Here is a 17835-nt window from a genome sequence, read left to right as displayed (position 1 = left end):
ACTAAGCCGCCTCAAGATTACGTATCAATAGAGATTATAATATGACACCAATGTAGACTGCAAACAAGCGAAGACCAAATTGAAAACTCTAGTATGCAGATGAGAATTGAAACAGGGCGTTTTCTTTTACACGAATGAACGAGTACGTTGTGATGTGTGCACCATACTTCATGCTAGACGCACCTGCCCCACACGCTCAGTTGGTTGAGCACTTGGCCGGCATTGCCGCATCGGGCATGCATAGTAGTATGAAGGATTTCTTGTATGGCAGTAGAGGGCAAGAGGGGCAACTGGCAAGTCATGTTGACCACTACCTAAGATCGTTGAAAGGGCATGAAGCTTCTGTTTCAGTTCTTTTTTTTTCCCCGACGAAAGTCTCTGTTTCAGTTTACCTTCTTCTTTCTCTCGGTTAATTGTCATGAAGCAAGCATACAAAATTGGATCGAAAACATTGCAGTATGATTCATGCAGATCCAATAGCTGATGCAGTCATATCTCTATCGCACTCAGCTAAGTATTATAAAATCTCAAAGATGATACAGTTACAGACTAAATTAATGACCACCTTAAAAGAAAAACAGTGGCTAACGGGAAGTCAATGCAAACTCTGACATCATGCATGATCTGGTTCTGTGTTATAAGAATCCTTGCAAGTTGTAATGTCACTTTATTTCCTGTCCGTATAGTCGTATTCATATATAGCATATCGAAGAAGCGACCGGTCTTCTGCTTCGATCCATCAAGAAAGTCTCCTGCTCGATCTCTGCCGCCTCAAGAAAACCTCTACTCGATCGATCATCTGCTGCTTTATTTGTATCGATGCAGCAGACCATCGCGTAACGATGGTGGAGGGTCTCATCTCTTTCGTCTTCGGCACGATCAAGAAGCGGAGGAGAGAGAGAAGAGCGATGGACTACGAGCGCCTCTCCTCCGGCGGCGCTCCTTCGACGCAGGGGCGGCTGGAGCGACTCACCAGCGCAGCCTACGGCGGCGTCAGCCGCTCTCAGAGCTGCCGGTTCGTCGCTCGTCCTCCGGCCGACGACCTCGATCTCTCGCACGGAGAGCGTCTCCTGCTCGGCGGCCGCGCGCCGCCGGAGGGTCTCCCGGAGAACGAGCTGCTCCCCGCTGGCCGGCGACGGGCCGGGCCTCGTGTGTCTAGGTCCCGGAGGTTCAGTAGCATGCGCCTGTTTGGATGCGGCGCGTAGGAATTTGTAGGGTGCGTGTGTGTGTGCATGTGATTGTAGGCTGTGGCATGTGCTGCAAGCACAGCTTGTCCAGGAGATCGATCGCCGAGAAAATCGGTGAAGTGTTAAGTGTACTTGACACGAACAGGACGCAGGAATCTATCTTAGCTTCCTCTGATGGCAAGATAGTGATGGCTGACAGATGTCTTAACATGTCTATGCATGCAGGGAAGAAGAATTCAGAGACACACTACTCGCAATTGTTGCACATGGATGCTAACTTTAGTATAGTTATCTTGGCATGCATAAAGCCATAAGCCAGTGAATTATGGAAAAGTCTATCCTTTGATCTCTCTAAAGGAAAATAAAAAGAAAGGTTTATCCAAAAATGGAGAAATGGTGCATCTTTTCTTTTTTATTGTAGCCTATTTTATCCATTTTTTACAAACTATTTTATCCGTGTTAGTCTAAATTTTTGGGAGAACTGAATTGAAAGAACTCAACACTTTGCAGGTACATAATACAAGAAAATCTTGAAGATGGGGATGTTGGCATGTGTGCTTCCCCTCCATGTTAGATGCAGCTGATCCAGGTAAATTCAGCTGGCTACATACCTGCACGGCTGCACCTATTACGATATTAGCTTCTGAATATAATTTTATACATGTATGCTGACTAACTCACCGTCTGAACATTTGAGGAAGCATGAACACATTTCAGCTGTAACCAGTTGGAATTGGCCGTGGGGCAAACCGGCAAAGACATGTTGATCACACCAAGATCATTGCAAGTGCATGTGCAGCCTCTGTTTCAGTTCACCTTTTCATTTTCCTAATTAGTTGTCGTAGACGAAACATACAAACTGGACCTATCACTTCACATGCATGCAGATCCAAATGCAGGTGCAGTCATATGACCATATCTCAATGGTAGTCAGCAAAACATTATAAAATCTCAAAGATGCCACGGTTACATGCTCAATCAGCGGCTAACGGGAAGTCAATGCAAACTCTGACATCATGCGTGATCTGGTGCCGGTTTCCCTATAAGAATCCTTGCGATGCCAGTTCGTTTCATCCCCACATCAAGACAGCAAGAATCGAGTCATCTACTGAACCTCCTGTTCGTTCTTCTGCTTCAGGAAGAGTAGAAGCTCTCGCTCTCCTGCTCGCTCTGCTGGTCCAAGAAAATCTCCAGCTCGATCTTTGCTGCTCCGGGTCGGTGCAGATCATTGCAGCAGGAGCATGGATGGGCTCATCCCGTTGGTGTGCGGCGCGCTCAAGGGGCGGAGGCGCGCGAAGAAGGCGGTGGACTACGAGCGCCTCTCCTCCGCCGGCGCTCCTCCGATGTGGGGGCAGGAGCGCTTCACCGGCGGCGCCTACCATCCTCGGAGTCAGAGCTGCCGGTTCGCCGCGGATTCGCCGGCCGGCGAGCTCGGCTTCGCACGCGACGAGGGTGACCGGGCACTGCCTGAGGGCCTCCGGGACGAGCCGCTCCCGCCGGCGGTCGGCGACGGTTGGCGCGGCCTGTCCAGGTCCCGGAGGTTCAGCAGCATGCGCCTGTTTGCGTGCGTCAGTGGCGCGTAGGATTGTAGGAATCCCCAGGGGCACGGACGCACGGTGGTGGGTTTGCCGTTTGTGACGCGAGCACATCCTGTACAGTGTACAGTACAGAAGGGAGAAGATCGATAAATCGAGTGAGATGTAGTAGTTGATGCGAAGCACAATGCAGGAATTGATCTTAGCTTCGCGCTGGTGGCAAGATGAAATTCTGTACTAACATGGCTCACTGCATTTTAGCATAGTGAACTTTTTTCTATGTGCACAGAACAGTTTCTGTATCCAACAGCAGACAAACGGATCTGATTCTCTGCAAGTTGAAACCCTCCTGTTTCAAAAAAAAGTTAACCTTTGCTTTGCCCGATTTCCTTTTATTTTGCTGCAAAGAAGAGGAGAATAATAGCAGGTGTGCTCTGAATTCTGACCTGCTGGCTGCTGCTGCGCCGCACATCTGGTCGCTTTCCTCCCGCCAGGTGCCGTCCATGCGCCGGTGGGCCTACCCATGGCACCGACACCTGGGCCCAAAGATCAGGAGCTTCTCCTTTCCCATGCCCGGCGGCTCCAGGTCCAGTCCCCACAAGTGCCAGCGCCGAGCAGAAACCGAGCCCAGCCGTTGGCATCTCCCGCCCCGAAGCCATGGCCATGGATCGGCCCGTACGGCTTGTGCTGGATGCCTCCCTCCTCCTCGAGCCCTCCGCCACCGGGGATGCGGCGGCGGTGGCGCTGCGGCCCGGGGCGGAGGCGCTTTTGCGGCGGCTGCGCTACTCCAACCTGGTCGTGGTATGAGTGACTTGATTCATGATCTACCGTACTGTTCGAGGAAATGCTCTCGCTAGATTGCCCCAGGAAGTTGGCTAAAGACGCAATCTTTTCCTGTTCACTGATGTCATATGCATATGCTTGAATATTTCTCACAATTACTAGTTTCCCTTGATATCTGGGTTCAATTTAGGGGGTACAAGTCTTGTGGTTGATGGGATGGTTGTTTACTGTGTTCAAGTTTTAGCCCAACTGTTCAAATGCTTGCTGTCGGTGGATCATTAGAGTTTAGAAGAGTTCATAAACCGAGCAAGCGATGGGCAATTGTCTCTTGTATCTTTTTAATGTAGTTTTAGTACGTTACCAACATGTGGAATGAATAGACAGCTGATTGTATCCTCATCCTTTTTTCAGGCAATCTGCTATGCGGAGGGCATGTCGACTAATGAGGTGCTCTATTAAGTTCATGTCTATAATTCGTTTCCTCTTGTGATACTTCTTCCATCTATGAGGCACTTAAGCTTATCATGCGGTGCTTCAAAAAATGGCACTAATAAGAATGAGAAACTAGTCACTTCTTATGGAGAGACACCTTTTTACTGCTGATCTAGAGGAAAATTCCTGTTAGATTTCTGATGAATGACGTATACTTAAATAAGCTTTATTCTAGTCGGATGTTTCTAGCATATGTCTTAATAGACCAAAGTGCATGATAAATCATGTCAAGTTCTTCATAAAATAAACAGATAGAACTGAACCTTCGATTGGTCCTGTATGATTATAATTCTTCATATTGGAAGCGATGGGCATTCTTTGGACATTGGTTGAATTTTGAACAGTTAAGACATAAGCTGGCTAGTTGCTTCAGTAGAAAGATGTCTGAACTGTCAAAATTTCCATGCCAACTGGGCTTGACTCTATGAAACTGCTATGAAAATACTAGTGTTCTGATATTTAGCAAATGTGATTTTCTGAAAATGTCATGATAACTTAAAAGAATGTTATGCTTACACATTTCCCTATTTCCTTCTATTAGTCAGGCTTTCTGGAAATGGTCACGAGTTCACACTCCTTTGGATATATACCACTTCTTGCAAAAAGTGGGGATTGTTCTCCAAATGAATTAATGTTAGAATGGGGTCGAGCAAGTTCTTGTTTTTATGTGACTTCAAGAGTTGACAGAGGCTTAATTTCTGAGCTTCAGAATCACCACTGGAGAGTTGTTTCTGTAGGTAAGAAAATTCAGGCACTGAAAAGCCAGTTTCTTTTCATGCTGTTTTGAGTAGGTCATTTTGTATTAGGATTTTGCTCAGGATATGAATGCGGTGGTGCGTCTATTATATATTGGAACGATTTCCTAGTGAGGGTTGATACTTGACGGTAACTGATTTTCTTCTATGGTCCAGGTGATGAATGCAGCATAGAGGTCCCTGGGGTTTTAAATGTTGGAAGGCTTCAGGAGTTACTTCTCACTTTGGCTACTTTAATAAAAAGGGTAAATTCGTCCTTTCCATCTACTTACACATTTTCTGCAATTATACAGTGCATTTAATTTTAAATCTATCCATTTCTTTGATTTAGGAAATAGGTGCCTCGTCTGTTCTTGTAATTGGGTATGTAATGAAACAATCACGTGAGGAGGACTTTGCAAGGGCAAGTTTCCTACAGTTTGTTACTGAATATTAACTAGGTGTTGGATATCAACTGGAACATCATGCTCTTCTCATCTTGCTTACAGAGAGGCGCATTTCCCATATATCCTAGTAAGGATGGTCTTATCTTTGTTCCTCTCTCATTCGAACTTCCTTTAAGTTCACAACTGCAAGAAGTTGATATGGTCCTCCACAAAATAACTGATGAGATTGTCAAGATTGATCCAAACTGCTCCATCGATTTTCCAAAAGGCATCTCATTTTCTGCAGGAATGTCTGAAATTATAAGGTATATCACTAGGCCCTACTTAGATTTGAAGGAAGTAATTTCGTGGGCGTGTATGTGAATATTTTTCTAATGCTTACCCTAGTAATTATGTTATGGCAACAATTGTTTGAAACATTGCTGTGACTCTGTATTATTTCTACATAGTTTCTGGTGAGCTATCTTTAGCCTACCAACTTTCTGTAATCAACATATTGATTTAACTATCAGAGGAAGTCAGCTTTCTGAAATTGTTTTCCAGAACACTGTTAAATCCCAACCTATCAGAATGCTGTAAAGAAGCTTTAACTCCATAGCCCAACTTTTTATGCATTGACCAATTAGGAGTGGAGATTGCCTTTGCCTTGGTAACAACTTGCTGTTCCCAAACATATAAAAAATGTAAGGCAATAGCTTGCTGTATACTTGTGTGATGTTAGTTCTGCACATGAGCCTAGAAAAGTGAAGATTTGTGCAATAATATTTGCTGTTTTGAAAACTTCATAGTTTTCTTTGTTGGATTTCATTATTCTGTCTCACTATATCCCTGTGTTAAGCAGGTTTGTGGAAGAGCACCCTGATTTTTGCATCATCGATCCATTTAGAAATATTTACCCGTTGCTTGATCGTCTTCAAATCCAAAATATCCTAGTCCAATTACAAGAACTTGGCACCGAAGGAAAGCCAAAACTTCGAGCACCATATTCTTTGAAGGTCATTTTAATGTGGTTACCTTTTTAAGTTATTGGTCCCTATTTTGAGTATTTATTACTGGTATAATTTGCCTAACTAGCCATTTTGTAAAACAGGTTGATAACTTTCATGATGGTGAATTAGATAAGCATCTAGCAGAAGCTAATTCATCCTTCCCATTCATTGTGAAACCACAAGTAGCTTGCGGAGTTGCTGATGCCCACAATATGGTTTGCTTTTTGTCATTGTATTTATATTCTTATACGTGTTGGGCCATATGCTAAGATCGTTTTCTGAATCATCACCTCTTATCATCATTTCCATGGAGAAAAAGTATTCCCATGTGCCACAACATTAAATCCAACCTTCTAAAATTCAGAGTTTGGCTTTACTTTTCCTCACGCAGCTGAATCATGGTTTTTGCTGTGTGCAGGCGTTAGTTTTTCAAATTGAAGAATTTAGCAACCTTAGTGTGCCTCTTCCAGCTGTACTACAGGTACAAGTACAACATTGCTCTTTTTCATGAATTTCCTTCCTTCTGGTTAAGGCTTTTCTTTTGTGATGCAGCTTTCAGCAACTGACCTGCTCAAGAACATTTTCAGGAATATGTCGATCATGGATCCAAGATTTTCAAATTTTATGTAATTGGAGACAAAGTTTTCCACGCCGTTAGGAATTCAATGCCTAATGCAAGTTTTCTGAAGCCATCTTCAGGAGGAGAACCTCTTACATTCAATAGGTACCCTTTAAGCATTACACATACAAGTGGTGGATTGCTTCATTATCAGTTGATTGTTCCAAGCTTGACACTAACACTGAACTACGCTTCGATTTGGCTTCTGCCAGTTTGAAGACTCTTCCGGTGGCTACTAAGGAGCAGCAACTGCAAACGAGGGTGCAAGACAGCAAATCGGTGGATACTGATTTAGTAGAGGAGGCTGCAAAATTTCTGAAGGAATCACTTGGACTTACGATATTTGGATTCGATGTCGTTGTAAGTATCCTCTAACACTTTGTATGTATGATGCTTCTGGTGTTCAGTACAGCCACAAGCCATTATGGTTCCTGTTACTCTTATTAGGATATGTATAAAATTGGATAGCCGAAAGCTGCATTGTATCAAGATATCGGTTAAGTGAGTGTTCTTTGGTTATGCAGGTTCAAGAGGGCACTGGAGACCATGTCATAGTGGACCTAAACTATCTCCCATCCTTCAAAGAAGTTCCTGATTCTGAGGCGGTGCCTGCGTTCTGGGATGCAATCAGGCAGACGTACAAGTCCAAGAGAGGGAAGGCGCAAACTTAGTTCAAGGCTTCCCAATGAGTGAATCAACCTGATAGTCTAGCAGAAGGCTGCTTGTCTCTTAGAGAAAGCAGGCGAGTTTGTGAATTGCACTATTGCAGGCAGAGGTAATCACCAAATGTAATGGATTCTGGAGCAAACACGAACAACGTTCAGCTCCACTTGTGGGAATGTAGGAATAAGTGAAGATGAACAAACCAAGCTGTAATGTAGCTGTTAATCTCATCCTTCCTGTGTACTTGATGTCAATCTGAGCGACCCTGTGAACACAGCTGCGATTAGAAATGAGAACTGTGATATGCGTACTGCTGCTGCGCATATGGTGTCGCTTCTCTGCGCATCTTGATGTGGTTCTACCATCTGATTTGCTAGCCGAGTTCAGCAGAAGTGTTTCCACGCAACTAAAATTGAGATGCACAGCATGTTCCTGAACTTCTTTGTTGAGCGAAATCTGAAGGTTCATTCGTCAGCTGTGTTGCTGGTCGGACTCGGACCTTATATTGTGCAGATTTGTTCAGATCTGGAGCGGTGCGAATTGATTGATCCCCCAAGGTCTGAGCAACTCCCAAGAATTTTACGAGTGTCACAGCCAGTATCAAGCGCAGACGTCCATTGCCGATGTCAGTCCTGCGGAACCCCTCCAGGCTTCGTTGGCGAGGTGACAGGTCCACCGTCGCCGGCAGAGTAGAGGTCAGCTCGTCACAAATGGTGGCCGGCTGGTGCCACCGCAGGGAGCACAACGAAACTCCCCTCCGGAAGACGAGATACCTACCCGACTCTTCCGCCGCCCGTGGTCAGAGAGCTCGACTGCATTGCCGCATTGGTGATCTCCATGTCCTGCGAACCCATCAGGCATCAGCCATCTCGCCAGTGGAGGTCAAGTGAGGCCACAATTTACAGTGATGGTCGGCCCGGACGTCGCCGCCGCAGATGGCATGCCATACCTTCTCGCCGGACGAGGGGCTCCCCGCCGGCAACCTCGAGCTTCCGCCGCCGCTGGCGATCGGCCGCCTCCAGAATCAGGGCCGTTGCTTGTTAAGGGTACAGAAGTAAAGGGGTATCACGTAAAATTCCCTCGGCGACTTCTTTTGACTTCTCAGATCTTGGCCGCAGGAGCTTGATCGGACGGTCAAGACGGGCCCAAGTTTGGATCGCGATTATTAATCGCGATCCAAATCGGGGAAGGGGGTGAAAATAATGGAAAACGTGTTTGAAGCCCCTTTTCATAAAATCTTTCGGCTGCCTCGGTACTAGCTGCGTATGCGGACCGTATAATCGCGATCCAACCCAGAATTGGATCGCGATCCAAATCAGGGATGTAAATGAAGAGAAATTTACCATGTAGGGGTCATTATGAAAGAATGTCCTGGAGTCAACTCTGGCCAGCGACGGTTGACCCGACCGACGGCCGTGACCCTTCAGCATGGCCGCCGCCGCGCGGCCTTCCGGTACGCTGCCGGTGAACGTGGGAGAAGGAAGACCTAGGTTCCTGGGCGCGTCTGGGCGGAGGCGGCGCAGTGGCATCTGGGCGTCCGGCTTCCTGACGGCTTTGTAGGGCTGAAGAGCAGGCGCACGCGCAATCCGGGACATCGACGGCGCCATTCATGGAGGAGGCAATGGGGAAGGTCAAATATGTGTTCTGGGAGATGCATTTGCAGGCCTGTAACAGCTCGTCTTCGGCGCCGTCGACAACTGTTAGCCACCGATCGAGATGAAGACGCGAGTGGAGCGGGAGAAGCTCTACGACCACCTCGGCTCAGAGCTGAAGGTCAACCCGGACCTAGAAGGGAAGGCGTCAAGGCGAGAAGATAATCAGAGGTGAAGAGCCTTCCAGGCTTCTAGCTCCTGCTCAATTCATGCCATGGTTCTGATTTCTGATCTGACGCAACATGCCCTCTACCAAAACGCCATATGGAAGCAGTTTGAGATGGATGACCTGCAGGCAAAGGCCAAAACTGAAGAAAACGATTTTGTGCCATATGGAGGCCAAGGAGAAAGGAACATCGCACCGAATGAATCATCGACTCTGACAATATGTCCATCCGGTCGCATATGCCTGTCCCTTTCACCAACACATCTCTTACATTTGTTCACATCGTGTGGAGCTCCAAGGATGGTTTCAGCATTGCCGGCACGATTTTGGTACTTAGAGTATTCCGGCAGCCTCATTCCAAGATGGTGATATATGCTCCTACTCTCCCAGCGTCCCAAAGCCTTTGGGGATTGCTGTTCAGGCATTGTGATTAACGACCTGTGACCCTGAAGATGGATCGCGTGAAGAGGTTCACTGGCATGGCAAAGGGCGCGTCTGCAATCCCAGTTCGGAGAGATGAAGATGAGAGCTTGGTTCTGTTTGGGGACCTGTACAAGCATGAGAAAGAGACGGATATGAACCTCCTTGAACCAATGTTCTCAGTGGAGTTTGAAGCTGTACAAGGTGAGGGTTTACCTTTTCTAATCATTCACAGACTCACCTGTTCATGCTGGTACTACGTGACAGGCATTTTTTTCTCCCTGTATTATCACTTAGAGGTTAAAGCTAATCAGAAGATGTTTACACATGATCATTTCATTTACTAAAAAATAATTTTGATTGTGTGTTTTGGAGCATTCTTAAAAAACATCAAGAAAATGTGCAATTAATTAGCTTTCCAGAACAGATCATGTGATGAGGGTGTGTTGCTTCTTTGACTGGATATAGGAGATAGTCGCATGTTTAAGCTTCCTTCAGGAAAGAGGGATTACCTCCTGCCAGATAGTGAAAAGCATGATTACGATTGGTGAGCACATTGATATCCCTAATTTTAATAATATCCAAATGCACCCATTGTTTCAGTTTTGTTGTCAAACATAGCTATTAATTTCAGGCTCAAGACTCCTCCAGCAACACCACTATTTCCCTCCCTTGAGATGGAAGCCAACTCCTCCCAGATGGTTTTTCAGAAGGAACTGCCTACGCTACAGCCAGTCAGAACTTCAAGGGTATGATGAATGTTGCACTTGTACCTCTCCCTTTACAGCTTTACATATAAATGATGAACTAGTTCAACACTTCAACAACTGTAACCAAGCTGAAACATTCGATCAGGAATCCAAAACATTCCACTAATTAATCATCTAATCTTTTGAGAAGCTTATCCAAGCCAAAGGGGAAATATTTGATATTTGCAGTACAAATTCTTAAAAAAAAAGAAAAGAAAAGTTTCGGCTCTTTTTTCCTTGATCTTAATGCGATATTGTGAAACTTGTACAGTTCTCAAGCAAGCCTGACGCTACAAGTGCATCAACAACGTCTGGATCGCCTACCTCCAGCTCCACTAAGTCTGTAACTCCAACAGCAAGGCCCAGCTCTTCATCATCAAAGAAAAGCCTCAACAGGGGAGCTGCTGCTCCATCTAAAGAGCAGGATTCAGCTTACAGAATAGATAAGAGGTCCAGCTATACACCTCTGACGAATAGGCAGCACAATTCAATTCCTTCAGCTCCAACAACTACCACTACAGCCACCAAGGCATCCAAGAAAGCTTCAGGCAACAAACCTCAACCATCAAATGCAGTCAAGAATGTGGCCAGACCGGACAAGGCATCGAAGGACGTTACAGCACCCGCTACGAAATCTCGCTCGAACAATTCTTCAGTTGGTGCAAAGGATAAGAAGGTTAATGATGGCACCACCAGGAGACTATCATGCCCACCCGCTGCAACGACGGACAATGTGCAGGCTACAGCAGCACCAAAAGGGAGGAGCAGAGCTGCCACCGGTGCTGTGCCTGCTACACGTAAGGATGCCGGTGCCACTGATGCGGTACTGAAGGGAAGGAGGAGAGCAGGAGAGAAGGAGCAGAGGCCAAAGCTTGGAAGCCTTGCAAAGAAGTGAGGACAGTTGTGTCAGATGATAAAAGTAGATTGGTCATTCTTGTTTCAGGAGGGGATGGAGAGAGAGTAACATCCATTTCCACCCAATATATGCAAATACACTTATTGGAATGAACTTGCAGTTATTTATACATTATTTAGTTCCTTATGAAAATACATGTAACTCAAAGTTCTTCATTTTTCTTGTTCTTGTGATAGTGATATAGACGCCACCGTTAGTTAAATCCCTGCGGTTTCAAAAAACTTTCACCATGTGTTAAATGCATATATAATCACACAGAATATTTTGGACCCAAGATGTTAATTTGACCGCGCATTAGTAAATACAACTCCTAATCTGCAAGGAGTTGAGAAATTAGAAGCATTCGATTAGAGTCCACGGAATAGACCCACTTTTACTGAAAAAGAAGATAGCAACTTGGGCACCACTCTCCTCTTTACCATACGCAAATTCTTCCAGTTGTCAACTCATGGTTTCGTCCGCATCTTCGTCAGGACTTCACTTTTCCATAGAAGTTTCTGGACTTCAGCCTTGTCAGTATCTCATGTAACAGAAGCACGAAGATTGACTGCTAATACCTGGTAGAGTAGAACACCGGAGACAGTTACACGAGTCAGCAGCGTTGAACTGAACCATGGAACTGACCGAGCCGGCGACACGTGAATCCAATGCCCTGCACAAAATGGTTCTCCCTCTCTGTTCCTCGTGACCATCAAGCTGGCGCCTGTCGTTTTGCAGTGCGCGGAATCGTCTGCCGACGTCCAACTGAATGATTGCTGGGCTGAAGCGATCAGGTCCAATCGCCAATTCGACAAGTCATCCTGTGCGTGCGCAGTGTTCAGTCGCTCTACGTAACTACGGCGGATCAAACAGGTAGGTGAGCTTCAGGCATCTGGACTTGCGATTAACCGGCTGGAAACGCAAGAACAGGCTTCAGAGGTGAAGATGCTGGAGAGTTGATAACATTCTAAAATATCTGCTTGTTTTCCAGGGAAACAGCAGCAATTTCAACGATTTTTACGGGCATATCTTATCTCGGAAATAACAGCTCCACAGGCATTTGCATTTGATTTGACAGAACGGCTACAAATGCCGCATAATTATGACGGTCAATAAAGTTGAAAACGATCAACATATGGCTGTCCCAGTTTTCTCCAGTCCAAGTCCAAAAGGTCATTTGTGATCATTGTTTTTGGCCTCAGTTTACTCAATTCTCGTATTGCATCATATGAGCATCCATGACCACATAACTTTTGACACAAGGGCAACTTATTCCATACTATTCTACTATACAGATACAATTCATGGTTCTCATTTCCATCCACAATAATATGAGAGAAACAGCTTGCTTGGCAAATACTCATATTTTGCCTACAAAAAGTTGCTACTCCTATCACCTGGAATTCACCCCTCTGCTCATGGAAGGAGGCTGCAGACTGCAGTTACATACAGGTGCCATGTTCTAGGCCTAAACATAGTTCGAGTCAATCCCACTTAATGCCATGGAATGGTGTCAGGCAAATGGGTTCATATATACAGGACTCGGCGACAAGCATTGTTGGTATCCTAGAGGGCGTACATCTTCTTATATTCGCTGTTCATCAGCTCCGTTTCTGAGTCAATCGATATGGACCATGACTGGCTTGTGGAGGTCCTCCTGATCTTCCTCATGCTCTTCTCTTCCATCCTGTGAGTAACAATGCAATAGCACATGGAACCGAGAGTGGCCACCATGATGACAGTGCCGATCGCCATCGTACACCAAGCCAACCACTCGTCATCTCGGCCCACGACAACGTAGGTCAGTGCTATGAAGGCTGCTGAGATGCACAGGCATGCGAGCCACATCAACTTGTTTATCACAAAGACCATCTTCTTCTTTGCCTTCTGTTCGACGACAATTAGAGAGGTCTGGACAACGACAACAGCAAGGGAGATGAAGAGAGCCAAGGCATCAAAGACCAAGAAGATTATAAAGGCTGGATCACTGGCTATCAATGCTTGCCCCAAGGTCAAGTTCGGATCAGGTTGTGGAGGCATCGACTCCAGAAAATTACCAGGGAGCTGGAATATGGCAGCAAAGGCAACGGTAGCAATAAGCACTGCAACTACAGTATTGGAGTTGATGGCATTGTTTAGCCCGCCAATGTGGAGCTTTTGAATTCTCTTCTTTATTTTTTGGAATTGCATCTTGGTCTGGCGTGTTTGCTTGATCTGTGATTGAACGTCATGCCTGATATCGCTGACTGTCTGCTTAAGCTGCTTGGCTGGATTAGGAGGATTTACTTGCTCTTTTGCAGTTACACCACCAACCTCTTTCAGGATGTTAATGAGCTCTTCATTACCCTGTTTCTCTGCAATAGCAAAAGCAGTCTCTCCAGCTCTATTAACCGCATTGATTTCAATCCCTTCAACTGATATTAGGGTCTGAACCATCTGTAAGGAAGAGACAAATTTCAGATATAGTACGAGTTAGTAATCAGTTCTTTGAAATGATAACTGCATGCTATTACTAAGATAGAGAAACATTAAATCCAAAACTGCTTAGAAATTCTTGATTTTTAAGTTCCAAGGAAGAAAATATTCTCATTTTTTTAGTAGACCCTGAACTTAACTTTTCTTTGATTCCTGGAAAATATTCAAATTCTTCTTGGAGTTATTTCAGAAAATATTGGACACTAAAGGTACTGATCAAACAATATCTCATCAATGCGAGTAACTTCATTTTAGTACTAATCCTAAGCAACATAACTACAACCATAAATAGGACAAAACATCAGATTATTAAAACGTAAAGGGGAATCCTGAAACCAGGGAAGAAATCAGAAGATTTTCCGAGATAAGATCCTTACAATGGTGTTTCCCTTCCGAGTTGCAACATGCAATGGTCTATTCCCCTTGCTGTCTTCCACATGGATAACTGAGACATCAGGTTTCAACAACTCGAGCAGAATTTCCGCATTTTGGCCTTTTGAAGCCATGTGTAGTGCTGTCTGTCCCTTCTTATCTGTTCTGAAACCAATCCCTGGATCCTTATTTAATAGTGCAGTGACCACCTCCACATGGCCCATTCTTGCTGCTGAATGCAAAACTGTCTTGCCATTATTTCTTGCAATCCTAGCAAGGCTTGCATCTGTTTCTAGCAAAAGATTAACAATATCGATGTGCCCCTGAGTTGCAGCAGTGTCCAAAGCGGTGGCATTTACAGAATTTGTTGTCATAGCTAATGCAGGAAAGGCTTGCAGCAGCTCCTTCAAGACATCTGCAAGACCAGCAAATTGAACTGATATAAGTATGTTTTTCTCAAAGAAGAAATGAATAGAAACATTTTGGAAAAAATAAGATAAAATAAAACATTCTTTGTATTAAACGGTTACGAGTTAAAACGGCAATTTGCTCTTCATGACAGCATACCAACTCAAATATTTGAAATTACACAGCCTGATTGGTTTGGTGAAGGTTTGTCGCTGAGCAAACAAGTATTGTGGGCCACTATCTCATCGCTAGATCTATGTCCAGGTAAATTATATTTCATGTTCAAAAGGATTGCCGCTTCTTTGTTCTAGACATACAAACAATACTTTTAGCAAGGTTGTAGGAAACTGTAACTCATTGTAAATCAATAATGTGTCTGCAAAACCAAGAAAGACAGACATGATATGTTGGAACCTAGAACAAATCAGCCAAGTAAATTTATCAGCCATTTCGTTGCAGAAGGTAGTTAGCGTGTAAATGATTTAGCACTTCATGTCATTAGAAATAAATTAGGGAAATGGTCCCTTCATGCTCATAGAGATCTGCAGAAGTCAATGAGATACAAGTCATTTTTTATAAACATACCAACTGCAAGCACTAATGAATCAATATGAAAGGTCAGATAGAACTGCCAGTATAAGCCAGTGAATCCACATATTAAAGAATTCCAATTAAGACTAGCCAAATCCTCAACTAATCGACTAGGCAGGTACTCATTGGGACCAAATTCAGTGATGAAGGAAAGAAACCTAACCCAGATGGCCCTGCTTTGCTGCAATATGGAATGCATCGAAGCTGTTGCTGGCCTTGATCCCTGCTGACTGCACATCACAAGCCTTCAAAATCTCACACACAACCTCAATATGCCCCTTTTCAGCAGACACATACAGCGCAGTCTCACCGTCCTGATTTGGGCGGGCAGCTAACTCCGCCACGAGCTCTGGGTCGCACTCTGCAAGGATCTTCTGGACATGGGCAACGTTGCCAGCCCTCGCTGCGAGGTGGAGTTCGGTGTCACCCCGCTTCCCAGGGCTGTCCTTGTTCCTTTTGAAGCTCTGCTGCTTCTCCATGGACAAGAACTTGAAGCTTCTCTGCTTCTCTATCCCCCGGAAGCTCTTCAGTTTTTCTAGCGGGCCATGTCGGGTGCTGGATTGCTTCTCCATGTCCAAGATCAAATGGCTCTTTACTTGTTCCCTTTGATGGTATTGTGACGAATCTCAAATTGTGAAGCCTTGTACTTGCTTAATACGTCTCCAGTTGATGGAAAAATATCAGGCCTCTAGATCACAAGGACACAAGTTTAGCATGTCCTTGCAGAATCCAACAAGCCCCCTCTAATGTCTTCGCACCAACTACTGTATCTCCCTTAGCTTTAGCTCACACGAACACCACTTTGGCTGCTTGACAGATAGACTAGGGATCGTCTCCAAATTCTTCCGTACAGGTCTCCTACCGCGCGGCTCCCAGGCCGATACGCAGAAGACGCTTGCAGATTTTGGAATCGAGACCTCTCGCACACCCTTCAAAGGCACCTAAGGATGAGTCACATAACACCTCAATCTGCAGAAAGGATCATCAGAGTTAGCGTATATTAACGTCTTCTATATGATCCTAAGTTCCTAACGAAGAACAGCAAATCGAACGAACATTAAATAAATTTCTAAGGAAAATGGGGGGAACACACTTATCCCCAAGAAGGAAGAAAGAGAGTTCCTCACCACAAGAAAATAGACACCAGACGAGAAGCCAAAATCAAGAAGCCAAGGGGGCGCCTGCAGCGCAAGAATCAGAAGAACAAGTGGTCCCAGAGCCAAAAAAATCGCATCTTTCTAGCACTAGCCAAGGGGGAAAAGAACGCGGTGGGATGCTGGGAGCTAGTGGGTATCTTGGAAGTAGGGCGCCTCCAAAGTTTTCCTCCGGCGGTCCCTCTCCTCGACCTGGAAGCTCACTTATTTAGGTTGGAGTGCTCCACCACCCCCTGCTTATCATCGAGGACGACGACTGCTAGAGGAAGTGAGCACACGTTCGGTAGTCTTCTTCTTCTCTTGATTTTTCTATTTCACCCGTGGGGGAATATTTGTGGAACTTTGCTGCCAACTTTTTTGCGTTACAAAAAGAAACTCATCCTCATGCGGCATTTTCTAATCATTTGCCTTTTTTATATACTGACGTTTGCCTACAAAACCATGAGGCCCATTTACATTAACGAAAGGTGAACTAATTTATATGGCTAAAATCCTACACGAATTCTTTTTTGCATGACGTTCGGAAAATGTAATTTTTCCGCTAAACATAGACAATATTGGGTTTTTAATAACTGCTTTAGTGTGCGACTTTAACCACTAGTATTTCGCATACAGTATGTCGTAAACTCTAAAAAAGATTATATGGTTATGAAAGTAATTCCCAATACAAATGTACAATATTTTCTAATATTTTTAACCTAAACATTTGAAAGTTATGGTGGTTAAGGTTTAATAGTTTATTTGATATCCAAAATTGTGAGAATTCTCGACACAGAGGAGTAGCTAAAGGTCGCTTAAGCCTGTGCTTCCTTCTTTTTGTACAGTCTAGCATAGTTTTTGATAGCTTTGGGCAACAATGGTAACAGACACTTTGTGCTTTTCAGTTCAATCCTAGCTTTTTAGCTGCCTCGTGACGAATATGGTAAATAAAATCCTGTCATCTTGACGAAAATGATAGGACTTAGCTTCCGAACGGCCTTCACAGGACTGTACCACAACTTTATGATGACTCTTAGGGTCTCAGTCGGTCCGGTCCCGGCCAACCTCCTACTCCCTCGCAAGAGTTGCGGTGGAGCAGTCGACTTCTAGTGCGGAGAAGGCTAAGGGGACGCTATGCTAAAAGAGTCAATTGCTTGAAATACTTGACAATTTTTTTTCAATATCTAGTCAAACTTATTTTTCCTAGATATTTTAAATGCTTAATCTGTAAACATAAATTCATGTGTACATGTATCTTAAAAATAGTGTTTATATACTCTTTTAAATTTATTCTAACGGAAGATAATGGAAAAATGCCATGATAAATAAAAAGGTGACGTTTTTTTTAATCAGTGGATTGTCCGGCTTGCTTGAAGCACTGAGATCGCTGTTGTGATGTCTTGTGATATTATCAACTCCATGCAAAGTTATTTAAAAGAAAACACGCAACGGCTAAACACACATGCTCCAATCAGCGCAAGTCATCTGGGACCTCAATCTCAAATTGGCCTAGATTTTATTACCCTTGGAGTCACCCACGCACTGCAGGTTACAGGTGGGGCGCG

General features: G+C 44.6%; 4 protein-coding genes across 7 annotated transcripts; 3 read left to right on the top strand and 1 right to left on the bottom strand.

Moving 5' to 3' along the window:
- Positions 1-680: 680 nt before the first annotated feature.
- On the top strand, positions 681-7639 carry LOC117842277 (inositol-tetrakisphosphate 1-kinase 6). 4 transcript variants are annotated; one of them, XM_072291494.1, is made up of 13 exons: positions 681-1583; positions 1698-1776; positions 3917-3952; positions 4539-4734; positions 4909-4997; positions 5084-5155; positions 5241-5443; positions 5980-6133; positions 6229-6342; positions 6546-6608; positions 6715-6851; positions 6959-7106; positions 7271-7639. In XM_072291494.1, the coding sequence occupies exons 2-13, from the start codon at positions 1762-1764 to the stop codon at positions 7415-7417; spliced, it is 1374 nt and encodes a 457-aa protein (XP_072147595.1). In that variant the 5' UTR covers positions 681-1583; positions 1698-1761; the 3' UTR covers positions 7418-7639. The 4 variants fall into 4 exon arrangements, with proteins under 4 accessions (XP_072147595.1, XP_072147594.1, XP_034578560.1 ...); XM_034722669.2 differs by lacking the exons at positions 681-1583; positions 1698-1776 and adding an exon at positions 3251-3523; XM_034722670.2 differs by lacking the exons at positions 681-1583; positions 1698-1776 and adding an exon at positions 3447-3523 and having other exon boundaries at positions 4543-4734.
- On the top strand, positions 1783-3104 carry LOC117842279 (uncharacterized). The gene has a single exon (XM_034722672.2). It carries the CDS (start codon positions 2429-2431, stop codon positions 2768-2770), a length of 342 nt encoding a protein of 113 aa, XP_034578563.1. The 5' UTR covers positions 1783-2428; the 3' UTR covers positions 2771-3104.
- A 242-nt stretch (positions 7640-7881) lies between the features above and the next one.
- On the top strand, positions 7882-11480 carry LOC117842278 (uncharacterized). The gene is made up of 5 exons (XM_034722671.2): positions 7882-9592; positions 9680-9851; positions 10116-10194; positions 10282-10396; positions 10668-11480. Exons 1-5 carry the CDS (start codon positions 9449-9451, stop codon positions 11289-11291), a joined length of 1134 nt encoding a protein of 377 aa, XP_034578562.2. The 5' UTR covers positions 7882-9448; the 3' UTR covers positions 11292-11480.
- Positions 11481-12542: 1062 nt separating this feature from the next.
- LOC117842276 (uncharacterized) lies at positions 12543-16593 on the bottom strand. The gene is made up of 4 exons (XM_034722668.2): positions 16265-16593; positions 15301-16106; positions 14144-14553; positions 12543-13727 (listed from the first exon to the last, which is right to left on the bottom strand). Exons 2-4 carry the CDS (start codon positions 15707-15709, stop codon positions 12858-12860), a joined length of 1689 nt encoding a protein of 562 aa, XP_034578559.1. The 5' UTR covers positions 15710-16106; positions 16265-16593; the 3' UTR covers positions 12543-12857.
- Positions 16594-17835: the final 1242 nt, after the last annotated feature.

Source organism: Setaria viridis, chromosome 2, assembly GCF_005286985.2.
Source record: "Setaria viridis chromosome 2, Setaria_viridis_v4.0, whole genome shotgun sequence".
NCBI classification, from domain to species: Eukaryota; Viridiplantae; Streptophyta; class Magnoliopsida; order Poales; family Poaceae; genus Setaria; species Setaria viridis.
Note: the sequence above shows the minus strand (reverse complement) of the source record. Positions and strands in the feature narration are given on the sequence as shown.